General features: G+C 48.9%; 2 protein-coding genes across 4 annotated transcripts in view; one reads left to right on the top strand and one right to left on the bottom strand.

Moving 5' to 3' along the window:
- LOC118231486 (NUAK family SNF1-like kinase 1) overlaps positions 1-18,896 on the top strand; it is a 27,321-nt gene extending 8,425 nt beyond the window's left edge. The window contains exons 2-7 of the mRNA XM_035425301.1: positions 2,976-3,096; positions 7,801-7,952; positions 9,938-10,003; positions 10,585-10,704; positions 13,254-13,386; positions 13,828-18,896. Coding sequence (XP_035281192.1) covers positions 2,976-3,096; positions 7,801-7,952; positions 9,938-10,003; positions 10,585-10,704; positions 13,254-13,386; positions 13,828-14,915 — 1,680 coding nt within the window. The 3' untranslated portion in view covers positions 14,916-18,896. The remainder of the gene's footprint in view (positions 1-2,975; positions 3,097-7,800; positions 7,953-9,937; positions 10,004-10,584; positions 10,705-13,253; positions 13,387-13,827) is intronic.
- The window catches only part of LOC118231489 (homeobox protein DBX2-like), a 94,569-nt gene that overhangs the window by 25,787 nt on the left and 49,420 nt on the right, over positions 1-19,362 (bottom strand). For 2 of the 3 annotated variants that reach the window (XM_035425305.1, XM_035425304.1), the window contains exons 3-4: positions 18,653-18,778; positions 13,376-13,475 (exon numbers count right to left, since the gene is read on the bottom strand). In XM_035425305.1, coding sequence (XP_035281196.1) covers positions 13,376-13,475; positions 18,653-18,684 — 132 coding nt within the window. In that variant the 5' untranslated portion in view covers positions 18,685-18,778. Of the gene's footprint in view, positions 1-13,375; positions 13,476-18,652; positions 18,779-19,362 lie in introns of those variants that run through there. The other variant, XM_035425308.1, reaches the window with a different exon arrangement.

Below are 19,362 nucleotides of genomic sequence, written 5' to 3'. Positions count from 1 at the left end.
TATATGTCTCATCTGGTGGCAAGCCCGATGAGTAACCGGAGTCTATTCTGTCTATTCTTATCCCCCATGCAGCTTCAATAATTCATCCCTTTTTTTCTTGACTTCTTTTGTTCAAAATCTTTCTGATCTTCCCCCTTGCCCCCCCCCCCCCCCCAACCCAGCCCCACCCCTTCACTCCCCCTCTCTCTCCTTCACTCAGGTTCATCTATTAGTCATTAGACAAGTTTTGTCTGCAATCGTGGAGCTGAGGCTCTGTCCATGTATCCGTGCCTGCATCCGTGTGTGTCTGTGCCCATCTGTCCATGTGTCTGTTTGTCCATGTGTCTGTGTCTGCATCTGTCTCTACACGTTTAACGCGACTGTTTCTGATTAAGTGAGCGTGGGGGTGTGTAAATGTGGGTGCAGCATGTGATCACACGCGACACGACGTACACCATACGGAGGTTTTTATAAATATGGAAACCAGAGCTCATTGCATTCCACACCCTCATGCTCCTCTTATCCAAACATACACACTGTAAGGAAGCCACACACCAGCTGACACTATTATTTTTGCAGACGGAAAAGGGTTCACCTTTTCCCTGCATTTTCTAATGATTGACTTACTTGCGTTTTATTTTCGGGTTTAATATTAAAACTGTAACAATCAATGGAAGAAGGGTTTTAAAAGTCCAAATCCCCTCACCCCCTCCTCCCCTTCTGCGTTTGGACTCTGTATGCATACAAACTGTCCTGTTCCACCTATAGAACACTGTCCTGTTCCACCTATAGAAAACCACTCACCCTAAGCCCTGCGGTCAATCAAAAGCACCTCGATTCTGAAGCGTTCACACTTTTACTTTGCCTTTCTCGTTCCGAACGTTTGCTCTGTGCTACCCTGCCTCCAGTCCCTAAAAGCCCTGGAGGTTTAGTGAGGGGGAACGGGCTTGGGCCGCCAGTGACGCAGGTAGACAGGAAATGGATCTCCTGTGACCGTTTCCTGTCCTCTAGGCCCAATCCATCCTCTCCGCTTCCTGTGCGAATTTATAGACCCTGTCTCTCCCTCCCCAAACAGTCACCCTCGCTCCCTCAGGTCTGGGATTGGACGGCCGTGCTAAATCAACCAATGAAAAAGCTCCAGTGGCCAAAAAAAAACAGACCAGCCATCACATGGAGCCGGCAGTAATAACGTACTCCGCTCTCTGCGTTTCATTAGGAAATGCGTCACCGTCGTCGGGGGGTTATTTACGATTTCTGAACACCCGAGTACGCGCTCGGCGGAGGTGGAAGTTCTATTAATACCCCCCCTTCTCCGCTCGTAGCCAATGGGAGCGCGGTACGCGGTGTCCTTTTGTAATAAAGCATATTTCCGCTAATGGCTGCTGTTTGTCATCGCCTCGTACCTCGTCCCGCCTCGGGCGGGGAGAGAGAGACGCTGACTAAGGGGCGCGTTTCGGCGAGCCAGCGGAACGAGAGGCCAGATAAGGAAGCGAGAGAAGAAGAAGAAGGCCAAACGGATCCTGGTTTCAGCGCTTCGCGCGATCGGTGAAAACGGACCTCGGGTCGTCCGTGTGGCCCTGAAATCAGGGCAGATGCTTTGGGGAGAGAGTCACCTCAACTAGGGTTACAGCACTGTGAGCGATGACTTCATCTTCTGAGCAGCTGACAGTGCCTCAACTCAGAGATTCACAAAAACCTCCCCCAGATAGCAGCCCTGTGGCTAAAGACACCCACATTTAAAAAAACAAACAAAAAAGCCGAGAGACCTTCATGTATTTAGCACACAAGTGCATGGAAGGCATTTCTAAATCATGGTGTCATTGAAATTGGATCCATACGACCCAACGATCACTGCTTTACCAGTGACGACAAAACCAGGCAGGATTTAAGTGTAAAATGCGTCCTTTCATGAAATGCATACAATTTATATGGGACTCTGCCAGGACTCACAAAACCCCTAGTAGGCCCCCTTCCCCCCAGTTTGGGAAACCCTTGCCTTAGCTCACTGCAGTACAGTGCACCGGGAGGGGTGGAAATTTGGAGTAACCTCCCATCTGTGGGCCCAGGTTCCTTTCTGGCTGCGGTTCTAACCTGGGGGGGGGGGGGTGGGGGGAAGGTCCAGCCAAGACAACGTGTCACAGCTGCTCCCCAGAATGGCAGAGACGCCCTCGTCACCCCCCGTCCCCCCCCTTTGAATTCTGCCACCTGCCCCACCCCGTTACGCTAGGATAATGGAGCCCGCGAGAGGAGTGGCACCGCCAGAACCGCTCCCCTAAACCGGAGAGTAATGAGGGCTGTGCATCGCGGCAGGCTGGCATTACCTCAGCACGTGCCGCTTCGCTCCCCACACCAAAGCCCTCATTTGCTTTCCCCGGCCCTTCTGCAAATTGCCCCCCTGGGAGGCCCGTGCCAGACGCCCTTTCTCCTCCCGCCGCCGCCGCCTCTCTGTTAGCGACTGAAGCGCGGCGGCCGTTTCGGGGGATTCGTTACGCTCCCGAGACGCTGGCGGAACAGGTCGCCAGCTGCCGTCGGAGTTAGAGAGCTGTTGAGCGTCTTCTGGTTCAGACTGAAAACCCGCCCTCTTCAAACTGCATTTTGAGCGTTTCAACCCTTCTTTCTCCTAGCGGTACCTGTGATTCACTGATTTCCAGTCATTCCTTTACTGCTAAGGGTTCTTCACAATTAATGTCGCAGAACGTTCATTATCTTGGTGTTTTTCCAGTGCAAAGTCATTTCTTTTTGTTGATTTTAGCAATGGCTGTGCTTGCTAAACTATAAGGAAAATAGAGACCGGCGGTTTGTGTTTAATTGTGGGTGAAAATCCTGATTTAAGTTAAGGACAAATGTTGATTGAATCCAGACCTAAGTTAAGGACATGTTGACAGAATCCCGCTTAAGTTAAGGACATGTTGATTGAATCTCGCCCTGTGTTAAGGATACATTGCTGATGAAATCCTGGTTCTAAGTGTGTTTTGTTTTTATTTTGTTCTTCTCAGGTGGCCATTAAATCCATTCGTAAAGAGAAGATAAAGGACGAACAGGACATGGTGCACATCCGCCGAGAGATCGAGATCATGTCTTCTCTCAGACACCCCCACATCATCTCCATCTACGAAGGTCAGTCTGCTCCACCCTAATCCACCCCACCCCACTCTGCACATCCCCCTCCCACCCCGTCCACCTATATCTTAGGGGTCTGCTGCCCTGGTCCTGGAGAGCTGCAAGCTCTGCTGGTTTTTGCTTTCACATGTAATATCAGCACCCAGTTCAGACCCAATTAACCAGCTGAAGTGAGTTAACTGTGTAATCAACAGCTCTAATTAATTAATTACACGCAGAGTAACAATGAAAACCAGCAGAGCTTGCGGCTCTCCAGGACCAGGGATGCAGACCCATGATCTCTCTAACCACCCCAACCTCCTCTGCTACACCGACTCCACCTCACCCTGCCACACCCTGCCTGCCCTGCCCTGCCCTGCTAAACCACACCCAAATCTCCAGTTACACCCCTGCCTGCTGTCCTTCACAGAACGTTTATCTTTATAAACTATCGCCTGGATTCAATCAGTGGTTGTCTTTAAATTTTGACCTCAAGTTTTATTTAGAAGTTACTCCTTTTTTCCCCCAGTTCAGAAATGCAACATTTTTCCATTCCGAACAATAGACTTAAACTGATTTGCTGCATTTAGCTGAGAGTCAGAACTAAGGACAAACCCTTGATTGGATCCAGGCCTCGTTCTCCATCTCGTATCTTTGGAGTGTGTGTGGAGCGTGTCTCGGTTTAGGGGGAGGGCGACCGGGGGCCGTAGAAGGCCACATCTGCTGATCTGCCGAATTTCACAGAGCTGCAGATGGGTATCACACAGCAAACTCAGAGAGAGGGGCTTCGCACGGCATCCTGCGTTAGCCTGTACCACACACCACGCTATCTATTACCCCTACTGTAAGGTCCTGGGAGAGACGGTCTAAACCAGTACTCACACTTCGTATCTTCACATCTGGCTAATAACTCACGGTACTAAGAGTCTGGCCAGGTCAATACTTCTGCAAAATGTTGGCATGTGGTTTTGCTAATAAATCAATGAGATTACACAAAGAAGTAAAAAATCATTAAAGTGTAGTCTTTGTTTCATCAGCCCATGCGCACGTGACATGCTACAATATCAAACGATGACGATGCAGACTTAAAAAAGCCAATCGCACTCGGTTAAGAACGGTTGCTATTGTCCAGCCATACTTCCCAAGCTGTTTATTTAAATTCCTTCTGTGAAAGCTCTCCAGATTGAATCTTGAACCTTATCTAGATTGGGGCCTGATTCAAGGCAAATGAGCCACCGACCTTGTAGCACACTGGCTAACTCAGATCGCGGGACACCGAGCTGACACGAATCCTTTCAGCACAGCTGTGCTGCTTGAGCGCGCTAGTTACATATCCACTCTGATTTGACGAAGTGCGCGCATTCCTCTCGCGTTAGTGGATAAAGCCGCCGGCGTCTTAGCAACGTTAAGGAAGGGCTATCAACGCCGTTGAGCTGTCAAACCCTAGAGCACAGGAGGCCGGTCAGGTGAACAGACTGTGTTTGCATTCAAAGTCCAACCCGCAACGCCCAATACTCATTAACCGCCATCCAGACTACAAGGGCGCGACGTCGACAGTTCTTAGAGCCATCAAATTGTCACGGCGTACCGTAGGGTTGTGACCTCTGTGCGTCTACCAGAGAGAGAGAAATTTTGGGGAGCCCTGACCTCACCTCTTCGCCCCATAAATAACATTTTGGGGGATGTGGCTGTTTCCAGTGGGTGCTGGTCTCTGTCTGAATCCCCCCTTACAATGCGGAGCACTTTGGGAGCCTCATGGTTTATGCATTTATTGTCCTGGTCTTGGACTCCTCCCAGAACGCCTTGGAAACACATCCCTCGCAGACGCACATGCGTGTATCTGGCAACCCCTCGCATCCGTGTCGACCATTAAACTTCTAGCGTAGCAAATCCGTAACAGATGTACGGAGCGGCGTACGGACTCCCCCCCCCCCCCCTACCCTACCCTCCCATCCCCCCATTTCTCTTTCGCATTCCTGCAGGCGAGCAGCATGTTGCAAGCTGGCTTCAGATGTGCGGGCCTGTGTCTTATAAATCACTGGCTCGTAAATCCCAACCAGCGGATGAGCAGTACTTCAGAAACATGTACATGAAGTATGCATTTGATTTAAGTTTCGCCTGTGTAATTTGCAGCGCTGGTCTCTTGTTTTTGTATGGATTTTAAGCTCTGTGCCACCTGCAAAGCAAAGCTATGCCATGCCACCATTTTGACTGTAGTTCACAGATAGATTTATTTCTGCAGGAGAGTTTGTATTTTTTCCCCAGTGTATTTTCTTGGCAGTAAAGGGCGATGACCACTTAAAAAGGTATTAGTACTAACAGTAAAAATTAAAGTGGAAACAACAAAGCTGAAGGTAAAAAGGGTCACTCGAACCCTGCGCCGACTGAGTGACAGACTCAGCTCCCCCACGGCTGGGGAGAATTCACACTGAGCTCGGAATGCAGGACTGACACGCATCACTGACAGACCGCGGCCAGCCCCCCGGCAACTACACGGCACTGACTGCCCAGTACACCTTCGGCTTAGGCTTTACCTGATTGGTCGAAACCCTTAGCTTCTCCACGGTGCAGGTTGCTGATTGGTCCGTGTCAGTTTGTTTTGGGTGCTACCTGCATACTGTAGGTAACGCCATAGTGGCGTATCACAATAAACAGACTGTAGTCTGCGTTTCTGACTAAACACAGGTAGCTCACTCACCTCCTGCCTGTGTCGCTTGTGTTTTGATAACAGAGGAAACTCAAGGGGACTTGTTTCAGGAAGTGACCTCAGTCACGGCTGCGTGTTTTTCGGGTACTGGTCACCTGGGCCCAGCTCTTTGTTAATGAGAAGCAGACATGCAATCCCGCCTCCCTGTCTGTATTGGAGGGGGGGTAGTCTGGCCTTTCTTTTTGGGTTTAAACCGGGGATATCAGGATGTGAGGGGGCTGCAGTGTCTGGTTTCCTTTCATGTAGCAACCAGTTTTGGCCTTGGAAACAAGGTGTGTGGATCCCTGGGCCAATCAGTCACTTAAATGAGAGTCTTCAGCTCTGACACGTTGGAAACGCATCAGACGCTCTCAGGCTCTCCAGGATTTAAGTTTTCCAATCCCTCCTCTGGAGACATTCCTGGGGGCGGAGTCGCCCCCCGTGAGAGCAGGTTTGGCCGTCTGTCACGCCAGCATCACCTACAGTAACCTGCCGTTCCTCCAGAGGCTGGGGCTTTCCCGCTGCCATGGCAACAGACTCTGCTCTCACTGGATACAGAGGAGAGAGCAGTCAGGGAGGCGGCTGACTGGGGGCAGCGCCAGATCAAGTCACGGCTGTGATGGTAGATCCCACATTATAGCAAGTGTGGCTGAGACCCTCCTCCAGTTTACCAGTCTAACTGCAGCTATCCTATAAAGACACATCAGGTAGTTTAATCTCTACATGGAAACACTGGCTCAGATTCATTCGCACAAGAGTTCCCCTAAGCATCTGACTCGTATGTGAAGTAATGAAGAGAGGACCTCGTTCCTTTAATGTGGAGGGATCGCAGCCACAGTAGACCAAATCAAGTCATCGAACTTTGTTTGCAAAGGAGAAAACAAACAAACAAATTCTGTACTTAATGTGGACTCATAGTTACTGTAGGGGCAAATATTGATTTTTAAGGACAAACACAGCAGAGTGGACCCAGGGTGCTGGCCAAAGTGTGCAGGGCACAGTGTGCAGTGTGCAGTTTACGGGCTGCAGTATACAGTGTGCAGGCAGCAGTGTAGTGTGCAGTGTGCTGGTGGCAGTGTGTAGTGCACAGTGTATAGTGTGCAGTGCAGTGTTCATCTGCAGTGTGCAGTGAACAGTGGGTAGTGTGCAGCGTACAGTATGCAGCATGCTGTGTGCAAGCAGCAGAAGGGCAGTTCTGGCCGCTGATCTCTGCTCCTGTGGGAGGGGCAGAGTGTGGGGGTGTGGAATGTCTGGGGGAGCTGCCACGTTCTCTGATAGGGAAGCAGACCTCCTGTTCTCTCTCTCAACTCTCTTCCTCCCCTTTGGGTTTCATGTGGCCTTGGTACCATTCTAAATCTGTACCCCCCCCCCCTTCTCTGTCTCTCTCTTTTGCTCTCCGCCTAGGTTCCCACTACTCCCATGACTCCCACTCTAACACCTTAGAATCTGTGTGATGTAAAAAGGCCTGGATTCAATCAACATTCTTCCTTTGCTCACCAACTGCTTTCTTTCTTCACAAACACAAACACACTTTCGCTAGTTTGCCAAAAATCACCAAATAGTAACATCTGACTTCATTTATTTGAGACTTCTAAAGTTAAGGAGAAATGACAATTTGATCCAGGCTAAAGTGTTCTTGCCAGTGGGGGTGAGGAGGAAGTGATGTCATAGAGCAGCGCTGCAGTTAATCCTCCTAAGATGTGTGTGATCCAAAAGTCTGGGTGGGGACACTTACTGGAGATTTCATAGTGATTCCCCATTTCTAAAATTAAACCTCAAAGGCTAAGAAAGGGGCAGTGGTTGGAACCTTGTGTGGGTGTGTGTGTGTGTGTGCTTGTGTAAGAAGAAACAAGAAAAATGCGTGTTGTATTCTGGCGCCTTATAGAAACTTTTTAAAATGTAAAAAATTATCTAAATGAAAACAACTAAATATTACTGTGTCCCACTCTGAGTCACTGCCTTTGGGCTGATCCTAACTACCTCCCCCCCTTCCACCACCTCCCTCTCTGCCCCCCCCCCCCCCTTCCCCCCTCCAGTGTTCGAGAACAAGGACAAGATCGTGATTGTGATGGAGTACGCCAGCAAGGGCGAGCTGTACGACTACATCAGCGAGAGGCGTCGGCTGAGCGAGCGGGAGACCCGCCACTTCTTCCGACAGATCGTCTCCGCCGTGCACCACTGCCACAAGGCGAGCGAGCGTCCGCTACCGCGCTGCCGCGGCTACCCCGCTACCGCGCTACCGCGCTACCCCGCTACCCCGGCTCACGTGCATCACAAACAATCAGTTTACACAGCCGGGCGTTCGCCTGCGGTTAATTACAGAATGAAAACCTGCGCGCTCCGAGAGCAAAGCGGTGTTTACTTAACCCGTGTGGCGGTTAGCGTTGCGACCGGCGGACGGTTAAAATAAATACCGCTTTGGTTTTGGAGCACGGGAGTAAAGTGTGAGTCTCCTTTTGCCAAAACTTTTTTTTTTTTTTTTTTTTTTTTTTGGTGCGTGTATGTTTATTTTCTCCAGGCGTTTGCTGAAGTAATTCAGGTTAAGCGCCTGGCTCATGTCTACAGTGGCAATGCCCCACCTGGGAGTCAAACCTGCCACCCCTGAGTTACAAACCCAGTTTCCTAACCACTAAGCTGCACCTGAACAAAGATAGTCTACAATAACCAGATCCCGCCACCCACCCTGCTTCTTAATCTAAATATTGCCCACATAGTAATACATTATTATTTTCATTGCGTAAGGATCTGCTATGTTGACTTTGCCATGAGAAAGTTAAATAGATAGTAGTTTAGACTGTAAGCCCAAGATTGCTCCAAGCCATCCCCACCTCCAACCTCCCACCCACCCCCCCCAAAACTTGCTACCCCTATGACCCCATCTGCCCTACTATAACAAGTCTGGAGGGGGCGGGGTGGAGGGCTTTCCCACTGTCAGCACATCTGGAAAGGGGGTGATGTCATCTCCTGCAGCTGGGAAAAACCTGGTTGTCGTGACAGCTGCCAATCAGCATGCAGGGATGAGTCACGGTGGGCGTGCGGAGATGGGCGGAACAGAGAATGCAGGGACAGGGGAAAGCGAAGGGGAGAGAGAGAGAGGGGAAGAGAGAGGTAGAGCTCTAACAGTAAAACAGGCCGTAGGAGTGTGAGAATATTCATCCGCCACAGTGGTTTCTCCTGCACAAACATGTGCGTCCGCTGTGGAGAGCGCGTTACACACACACCGCGAGCGGTTCCGCCGGGTTCTCGGCGCGGCCGCTCCCTTCCAGATCCCACACTGCCCCGTTTATGATCCCCTGCATGTTAACGACCGACTCAAAAGCAGCTAACCCAACCGCTGGCCTTTTTTGATTCATCTCTCAATCCAGCTCTGCTGGGAAAATACGTTTCGTTCTGTTAAATTATTAAAGACCACACGACTTTCATGTGACACACACACACACACACACATGTTCAGATGAACCATGGTTGATGGCATCATAAACACGGTTTAAGAGGAAGAAGGGGGGAGGCTGCCAGACATTCATCAACTTGTTAGCAGTCTTACCGCCTGCCGTGTTTTTGTTTTTCACAGTAATCAAGCAAGTGTTTATGGTGCAGTATAGTGGTGCAGGAGAAAATAAACGCACGCCCTGTTTTTCTGGGGTTTTTTTTATTCCTCCACGAGAAGTTCTTTTCATTTTCATTCAGTGCTCCTTTCTGCGCACTCACTGTGGCGCTCACAAAACCCACAATGCATTGCTGTACAATAGGCTATAGTCAGGCGGCAGGAAATGCATCAGCCGACATTTAATTCAGGTCCTGGCTTGTGTGCCTTCGAGGAAGAAGAATAAAAAAAACGGTGACTCAGTGCATGAGGTCACATCTGTGCCTATTTTCGTTTTAGAAACCGTGCCACCTTCTCAACGGTCACGCAACGCGAGGGGTGCATCCCTACTGCAGGATTACGCAAATAATCCAGTAGCGCTCCCGGTTTTCATTCCTGCCCGATGTCACCGATTGGCCAGAGATCCCACTGACCCGGTGCCCCAGGTGCAGATCGGTCCCTGATTGGAGGGAAGGAGTGAGAACCAGCAGTGTTACTGGCCTCCGGGGCCTGGTCTGAGTATCCCTGCTCTTCTGTGTTGATGAGCTGAAGAATGCTTATGGTGTGACTGTTGTTTTCTCTCTCTCTAGAATGGGGTGGTGCACAGGGATTTGAAACTGGAAAACGTGCTACTGGATGAAAACTGCAACATTAAGGTGAGGGGGCGTTTCTCTTTTCCGACGGTTCTGCTTTCTAGGGGATTCTGGGTAAGGATAGATCAGTAAAGCAGGCTGTGGCGCATCCCCGCATATATGTTATAATGCGTGGATGCAGCCTGCGGTGTGCATCCGGTGTTGAACGCTGACAGTGTCAGTGCAGTGGCTGCGGTCGCCAGCTCCGCTAGATGGCCTGTGATTCGCTGCTCTCGTGTGCGACTGGCTGCTCTCGTGTGCGATTGGCTGCTCTGTTATAGAGGGAGGGACAGAGATGGTAGGGCTTTTCTAATCCCATCAGGCACCGGTGACCGCCTCTGGTCGGTTTGACTTCTGCATTGGCCCACTGCGTTGGCGCATTAAATTAAAACTGCGCGGCTCAGCTGGCAAACTGCGCGGTAAAAAGCAGCGGTGGACGGCAGCACTTCTTTCATTCGCGCACGCTACCGAACCGTTTGCAGATATTGCGGTGATGAGATAAGCTCATCAGTCCCACTGGGCATTCCACATTTGCAGACGGGGGGAAAAAAACTGACATTCCTGAAATAAGTGTTTCTCATTCTGTCGTCTTCTCGCTTGCGCAGATTGCGGACTTTGGGCTCTCCAACCTCTACCACAAAGACAAGCTGCTGCAGACGTACTGCGGCAGCCCACTGTACGCCTCGCCAGAGATCGTGAACGGAAGGCCGTACCGCGGACCAGAGGTAGAGCGCAACGAACACAACATGGCATGATGACACTGACACTGCGTAGTAACACTACAGTCAACACTGACACTGCATTACGACACTCACGTCGAGTAATAACACTACAGTCAACACTAACACTGCATTACGACATTGTGTAATAACACTACAGTCAACACTAACACTACTGTACATTACAACACTCACATTGTGTAGTAACACTAACACTGCATTACACTACAGTTGACACTAACACTGCATAACAACACTCACATTGTGTAATAACACCACAGTTAACACTAACACTGCATTACACTACAGTTGACACTAACACTACATAGAAACACTAATACTACATGCATCACAGCATACATTAACACGGAATAAAACACTAGTTAACACTAACACTGTATAACAACACTAATGCTACATAATAGCACCACAACAAACATTAAGGCTGCATAAAACAGGACAGTTAACACTAACACTGAACTTTTTTTAACTGACACTGTGAACACTAGCACTGTACAACACCACAGGAAATACCAACACAACATAAGAACACCAAGTGTGTCTCATATTATTCTCCTGTATTAGAGAGGGAGCTGCCTGCTTCTCAATAGTCCCTTTGTTCCAGAGATTTGTCTTAAATAAACTTAATGAGTCAGAGATGAACAACATGGAAGTGTTTCAGGAATTCTATCTATGTAATTATGTTTATATGGGATTACTCAAAAGGTTAACCAGTTCTTCTGTAGCTTAACGATGAGTGTTTATTGATGCAGTGCTGTAGTCAAGGTGCTTTACTGTAAATAAAAACAATAAATATGACTGGGAAATACATAAAAAGTAAATAGCGTTGATAAAAAAATAGTAAAATATGTTTATGTATAGATTTGTATATATTTGAAAAGTCAAAAATAGACCATTTAAAATAATATAAAATATAAAAATATAGACCAAGACGCTTCCTGGTTTTTAGGAGCCAGATGATAAAACTTTAAAAGTCAACAAGTTTAAAATCTAATTCAGAAATTGTAAAATGTATGTTTTGTCTTGCACTGTGTTTTGCAGTTAGCAGTGAGCAGGGCTTTTTCCAGCTGTCTCTTTGTTATTTGCGGTTCTACTCTGCGGCATTGAGTGAGTTAGAGATGAGGTAACAGGAAGTATTTCAGAGATTTGCCTGTGCTGTGGTGGGATTACCCAAAGTCGCGTATTCCCTTCAAGTAATCCGCCATGCCGTTCCCCCAGGCCAGAGCCGCTATATTTTACTCCGGAAACAGCCTCATCCTGTGCAGACATCTAAAAATGGCTCGTATAGTTCAAAAAATGTATTTATATAATTTTTTGCGCTTAGTTTTTAATTTAGAGATGTTTTCGAGGAACTGTACCTTTAAGGAAAAAAAATTAACTTTCTTATTTTTAGACCCGACTTGACACGGTCCACCACAATTAATTTCCTACAATCTACAATGATGGGTTTCAACCCCTGCCTGGCTGCGATTACAATCAAAATACCAAAACCCTACTGAGGGGAGGGGGGGGGAGGGCAGAAAATTACCGCTAACACTCAAAACGAAAACGCAACAATAGCGCCTACATCCGCCCGTCTCCTGATAAGCCTTCCAGTAAGCTGACGAATCAAGAAGCAAACTCCTCTGTGGCCAATCTTTCCTGGAGGAAGTTTGTACCCTTTCAGCACCCTTATCTCATTTCCTGAATTCCACCCGGCACCCCCCCCCAGCCACCCTAACCCACCCACCCACCCACCTTCCCGAGCACCCTGGGTCCCATGAGGTTTTCAAAAGAAATTCCTGGCCCCTGACTGGCCTGTCGCACCCAGACGCAGGGCAATCAGTAACCGTCGACGACCCGCGGCGTGAGTCACCGCGGGCAGGATGCGCGCGGTGCCTTTCTCAGGGAGTCTCATTAACCCCGCTGACCGCTCGGCTTATGTAACGTCCCCTCCGCGTTTCCTCAGAGAAAGCCCCCTTACGCAACGCCGCCCGCGGGCGGAAAAGGTGAGGGGAACGGGTCCAACGAGCACGCTCCCCCTGGCGACGGCGCTAAAGGGGTCATCGCCGTTCCCGACCGCGGCGGTAAATTGCGCCGATCCGCGGCTCCCAGCGAGGCCGTCCCCGTGAGCGGAGTCGTTACCGTCGTGCGCTGTGCGTTAATGCGACGTGACGAACTGCGACCGTCGAGGTGCTCGCACAGGACCAGAAAAACATCACGTGACTCAGGTTTGAAACTCAAGAGACAGCAAGAGCACTCAGACCTGCTCATACCTCTCACGGGACATTGGATTCTTCAGTCACCTGAACAACGGTCAATGCCCTTTGTAGGAGAGTGCAAATATAGATCCAGTAAAGTCAATAACAAATACTGTAGATCACATTTATGTAGTGCTGTTCATGATCTCAACGTGCATTACAGTGAAAGGAGGGGAACTCAACTCAACCACTGCCAATAACAATAACAATTATCATCATCGTCATAATAATAATAGTTCTCTAAATGTATGAACCCAAAGACACTAAGCAGAGACTCTGTTGTTGTTTTCGCAGGTTGACAGCTGGGCTCTGGGAGTTCTGCTCTACACACTGGTCTATGGAACCATGCCATTCGATGGAGGAGACCACAAAAACCTCATCCGCCAAATCACCAACGGCGAATACCGCGAACCTACCCAATCTTCAGGTGCGTCTCCGTCCAGACTCGTTCTCCCGAAGCCCTCCTTCAGCACGCTCTCGTTCCTCTGTTTCTGTTCCTCTGTTCCACGGATCTCCCTGGAGTGTTGGAGCGAGAAGTGGCCTCGTTATTAAGCTGAGATTATTAAAGCAAATTGAATTTGCTTTAGCTGACAGATAAATGGCACATGGTTGTTTCCTTCTGCCAAGTTTTTGTGTCCTTCTTTATGATTATAGCTTGGTGAGATCGCCAATTACCAAAATGAACTCCAATTAAACTCTGCTTATGGAAAAAAACAGCACTTTATTTTTTAGTCAAAGTTGAGCTACTACTACTATGGACTGTATCCTAGGCTTGGCCTGTGTGTCTGTTCAGTAGATCCACACTGGTTCAGCCTCAGTGTTTGTATGTATATTGGACTCATGACTGCCCCCTGGTGTCCGTCCGCAGACGCGCGAGGCCTGATCCGCTGGATGCTGATGGTGAACCCGGACCGGCGGGCCACGGTGGAGGACATCGCCAACCACTGGTGGGTGAACTGGGGCTGGAAGAGCAGCGTGTGCGACTGCGACTCCCAGCGGGACGCGCCGGGGTCCGGCGGCTCGCCGATGCTGGCCCGCTTCATCGACTGGCAGAGCCGCGCCGAGCCCCGCCCAGCCCGAGCCGCGCGCCCCGAGCCCCCGCCCTTCTCCCGCCAGCGCCCCAAAAAGTCCAAGAAGGAGAACCACCGCGGGGGCTCGGCTGGGTACGACCTGGGGGGGGAGGAGGAGGAGGAGGAGGAGCAGAAGGCGGGGCTGAAACGGCTGAAGGGGATTCTGAAGAGCAGGCCCGGCGGAGAGCTCGGCTCTTGCGGTGACGTGGAGTTGGGCCTCTCCCTACGCCCCCAAGATGGCGATTCCGGGTCCAGCCCCGAGCGGGAGGAAGAGGAGCACATGGTAGGCGGGGGCTCGCCTCCCAAAATGCCCCCGGCCCTCCCCAAGAAGGGTATCCTGAAGAACAGCCAACAGCGAGAGTCTGGCTACTACTCCTCCCCAGAGCGCAGCGATTCCTCCGACCTGCTAGGGGGCGCCACCACTCCGTTCCTCTCCCGCGCCAGCTCTCCCTCCAAGAGGGCGGCCGGCCGCAAGGGAATCCTGAAGCGCAACGGGAAGTACTCCGCCCACCACGGCTGCGTGCAGCCGGTCGCCGCGGAAACTGGCCACAGGGACGGCCTGTCCCGAAGCCAGAGCAGGCCCTCCAGCATCGTCGTGGGCGACGACGAGGGGGTGGGCCTGCCCGGGGGCGCGTTCCGCGGGACGGACTGGCCCCCCGCGGCCCCCCGCCCCAACATCAGGGCCTGCGTCTCGGCCGAGGACCTCCTCCAGATGGCCAAATTCGGGGGTCTCCAAGCTGTCCCGCCCCTGCCCGGGGGGAGGATGGGCCGGGTGGGTCGCAGGGGGTCCCCGGGGGACAACGGTAGCTTCTCCCTGCTGGGAGACCTGGACGACATGACTGAGGTGTACCAGCAAGCCCTGGACATCAGCAACAACCTCAACTAGGGGCTGGGAGAGGGTTAGGGCAGAGTCACACCGGGGGGGGGAGTTGTGTGTGTGTGTTTGTGTGTGTGTGTCTCTCTGAGGCACCATGTTGTAGGTTATACTTGCCTGTAAGCGGGGGAAACCCCATATCCATATACACAGTCACACACACACACACACACACACAGCCCCCTCTCTCTGGCCCGTCTGTGGACCCTCAGTTCAGGGCCCTTAAACAACGTGGACACTTTGGAGTTCAACCCTTTCTCCGCCCACAGACATTTTCTGTGTTCAGATGTTTACACACTCAGAAGACAAATCCGAGTCTTCAAACAGTACAGTATACACACACACACACACACACACACTGCAGTACACACACACACAGGGTGATTCCCAGTCGGAGTTTACTCGAAACACCCAGATAGAGCACACTTCTATTTTTACCGATTCTTCCCGAAAACAATGAACCAGGGTCAATTTCCAAATAAACTGCCAGTGTTGATGATTGATGATTTTATTTAGTCAGTATGGTAATGCAAAACTAAAACTGGTGTGGCCTGGCTTTATACTGTAAGAGATCTAAGCCCAGTGTCTCCAATTCTCCCAGTGGAACCGACATATATGAGATAGCTATGGATACACAGTTCATGTCTGATATGATAAAAGTGATTCATATGTGATACACGAGGCCATATATATGCATCATAATGAAAACATGTATTGTGTTAGAAATTATGTCTAGTGTTAGAAATTATATATGCCCTCCTGTAGCAAGTGCCTTTCGAATCCATATGAAATGTATGTATGTCATTTCCTGAATGTAGAGAGGAAGTGAGGCCAGGCTAATGGTTTCCCATATATGGGCGCTGTCAGAATTTTTAGCAATGGATGAGGTAAGACCCAGAACCTAAAAAACTGGGAAGTCCCACTCAAAAAAAAAAAACACCAATGCAAAGGGTTGTGGGAAATGTGACAGTCAAGTCTGTGTGAAATCAGACAGGATATAGATCTCGGGCCTCAGAAGGGGGTCTCTGTGCTCCCCTGCATGGACCCACTCACAGGTGTGTTGTGGAAGGTCCTGATTTGAATACAGGTGTGCCCCTCTCACCTTTGGTAGAAGATGTCCAAAGGTTGAGAGCTGAAGTCTGACATTAGTGGATGTTCAGACATGTTCGGTGTGGAGAGCGCCTGGCAAGGGAGATAAAAGGATGGGGGTTCGAGATCCAGGTGTTAAAATGCTTTTCGCTTGTCGAAAATGAGTCTTGTGTGAGCCGTAGTCTGTTTTTAAAACCCAGAGGGCTTAAATTCAAAGGGGAGGACAGGACTTTCCCATAATCCCCCTTGGCGTGCTATCAGACGAGGACTGTTGCCGTTGTCACAGTTACTGTTTAGACCCGAGGAGAGCTGGATCTGTGTCAGCTCAGTAGATTACCTGGAAAGTTATAGAAACAATGGTGGGAGGCATGTTTGCATTTTTTTCTTTTTTTTTTCTTTTTTTTCAGGGAAAATGGTGTGTTCTTTAGACTAGATCAATTGTCGCTTTCTCAGACATTAATGCTAGTGTAAAAAAATCTGAGTTGCATCTGTTTGTAAGATAAAATAGCACAGAATAAATGGTTTTCTTTTGGAAAGTAAGAGAGTAGAGGAGTGTAGAGGCGTAAGATGAGCCAAGATTAAGAGATGTAGGTTAGACAAGTACAGCGAGAGAGAGCGCGTTCCGTTTGGAGGGAAAGGGGTTATATGTTGGAGCAACATTTTCCCCAGTTTCCCTCCAGGAAATGTTTAATGGTAACTCAGCTGAGTTTCGGGAGAGAGAAACAGAAATGGAGAAGGGAGGTAGAGAGATGGCAAATGTGAATAGTAAGTAGAAAAGAGTTACAGTAAGTTTTCTTTTTTGGACACCAAAGAGGGGGGTGGAGCTTTAAAGTGGAGAATCAGAACAGCTGTAAAAGAGATTAAGCCTGTGCGATGAGGAACTCGGGAGTGTACGAGGTATTGGCTATATGTAAAAGAAGGACGAACGCAGCCACATGATTATATTTTAAAAAACACACCAAAGAGCCTGAAATGTAGTGATTTATTAGTGTCCATTTCTTGTGTGGCTTTTGTAGCATAGTGTAGCTAATAAGGAGGTGAGAGGAAATGCCTGTTCTGGAAGATACTTTTATTTTTGGTTCTCCCCTGTGGCAGGGGGAGATTAGGTTGGTGGGTGGGGGGGTGGGGGGGGGGCACTTGGACTGAGCGACTAGGGCCAAATGCAACAAGGAACAGATGGAACACAGTTCATATACAGCACACCGCTGCAGTTAATTCTCCTGCTGAGACGCTCTACGACAGGGATCTCACACTCCAGGGGCTACAGGTTTAAGTCCAGTCCTGGAGGACCGCAGTGTCTGCAGGTTTAACTGCAGTCTTGGAGGGCTGCAGTGTCTGTAGGTTTAACTATAACATACAGGTTTTTAGTGCCTAACTTTGATCTGAAGCCAATTTAGACCATGAGAACAAGGTGCGTGGATCATTTTGCCAATCAGTTAGTTAAATTATGCACGCGCAGGAAGTGCTAGAACACATTGAAAAATCAGCAGACGAGGCAGCCCTCCAGGACTGGAGCTTGAAGCGGTTACATTGAGTTTGGCGTAAACAGATCAGCGTATATGACTGTGTGTACGGCTGTTTGGGGTGTAGCCCGTAATGTCTTTCTGGAATGGCATTCCTTGCATGTAAACAACAAGAATGCATTGAAAATCAGTGGCATAAGTAGTCACACCCTTTTCTTTTCAATAGAAGAACTAGCAATGTGGAATGCAAAAGGGCAGTCTGGTGGAACCCATCAAAATCACATCATATGTTTTTGCAAAAGGCCATGTATCACGGTGTCCTGGGCATTTAAATGCAAAAAAAAAATGATAATAAATAAAAATGTTTCATAAAAATATTGAAAAACGAAAAAAAACAGGCCCATTGTGTATGGTAGTGCTTATCGTATTGTTTAACTGGATTTACAGTGATTAAATTATACTATGTTAGTATTTTTGTTTATCATGCTTCTGTTTTTGATTCTACAAAATATAGAAACTTTGTATTTGCGTTATTTTTATGGCAGAAAATGTACTGGTATTCTTGATTTTGCTGTAAGCCTCAATTTACAGCTGGGCCTCCACAATTGCTATCAGTGGGCTCGCATTGAACAGCTGTAGAATGACCCAGCTGTGACTGAGCAGCTCTGGGTTTGGCAAAGAGCTGTGGCTCAGTCCTGCTCTGCCAAAGCAACACCAAGGACCCCGAGGCCTCACCAGACAGATCTAATCAGATGCAAGCCCATTTTCTGCCAAACTGGAAGTACCTGGTACATACTCATTAGCTAGGAGGAAGTTTAATTATAGTTAAAACTTGACTGGATATTGTTATGAGGATGACGACGCTGACGATGATGATGATAATAGTATTATGTTATTTAAGTATTCTTTTTTTTTTTTTTTGGTTACTGTACTTTACTGTCATTGCTATGGCCATGATTATCCCTTTTGGCATCGTTTTGTAAGACCACAGAGTGCCGAGGCGATTTTATGTTTAGTGCCTTTTTGCTGTCAATCAAGATCATGTTAATTATTATAATGATAATTATTATCATTGTTTGTTGTTTTTTTTTATACTTGTATTTATTGGTGTTAAAGCCATTTTATTTGGTGTGGTGCTACCCCGCCCAAGTTATGTGACCATGTTTAAATAACTCGTATCATCAGGAGGTGACAGACCTTGGAAGGGGGCGGAGACTTTGCCAGGGCATCAGATGTATCCATGGTGACTGACAGATTTGTAGTCCTCTCTCATGGTTCACGGTTACCAGTGGAATTGTAGTCCTTCTCTGGGCTCTGGGCAATCTGTAGAAAAAAATTAAGTTTGAGAAAATCATGTACAAGGGATTGCTACTCTCTGTCTTCCTAATACAACAATGGCACTGCAATAACAACTCAAATAAATGGATCATTTCTAAAACAGCCTCTGGTTTTAGGTGCGTTTTCTTTCTCCTTACCATACATTTACCTACATTAAACACACTGTGCTAATTTATTTGTCGCTATCTGGTGACCCCTGCCAGTAGATCGGGCGCCTGTCGATTGTGTCAAAATCCGCACATGAAAGGTCCTCCTCCGATTCCACTCTACACAAGCTTAGCTGTAGTATGTGGTGTGTAAAGAAGCAGCTGGCCACACCGCATGTTTCTCAGCAGTACCGCAGAGTTAGCACTCTCACAAATCGGCAGTGGGATTCGCAGTATGAATGCAGCGGTGGTTGACGCATGGAGGGTTCTCTCCCAGTGTGGTCATTTTTTTGTAAAGATAACCGTTTAACAGTAAGGAGGAGCATTTTGACGCTGATCTCAGTGGACGGAGCCCAACGCAGGCAGCTGTGGCTGACTGTGGGACAGCCTGGAGGGACAGCTGCAGCCCTGCCTGCTGCGTCT

The sequence above is a fragment of the Anguilla anguilla genome, chromosome 7 (assembly GCF_013347855.1).
Source record: "Anguilla anguilla isolate fAngAng1 chromosome 7, fAngAng1.pri, whole genome shotgun sequence".
Taxonomy (NCBI): Eukaryota; Metazoa; Chordata; class Actinopteri; order Anguilliformes; family Anguillidae; genus Anguilla; species Anguilla anguilla.
Note: the sequence above shows the minus strand (reverse complement) of the source record. Positions and strands in the feature narration are given on the sequence as shown.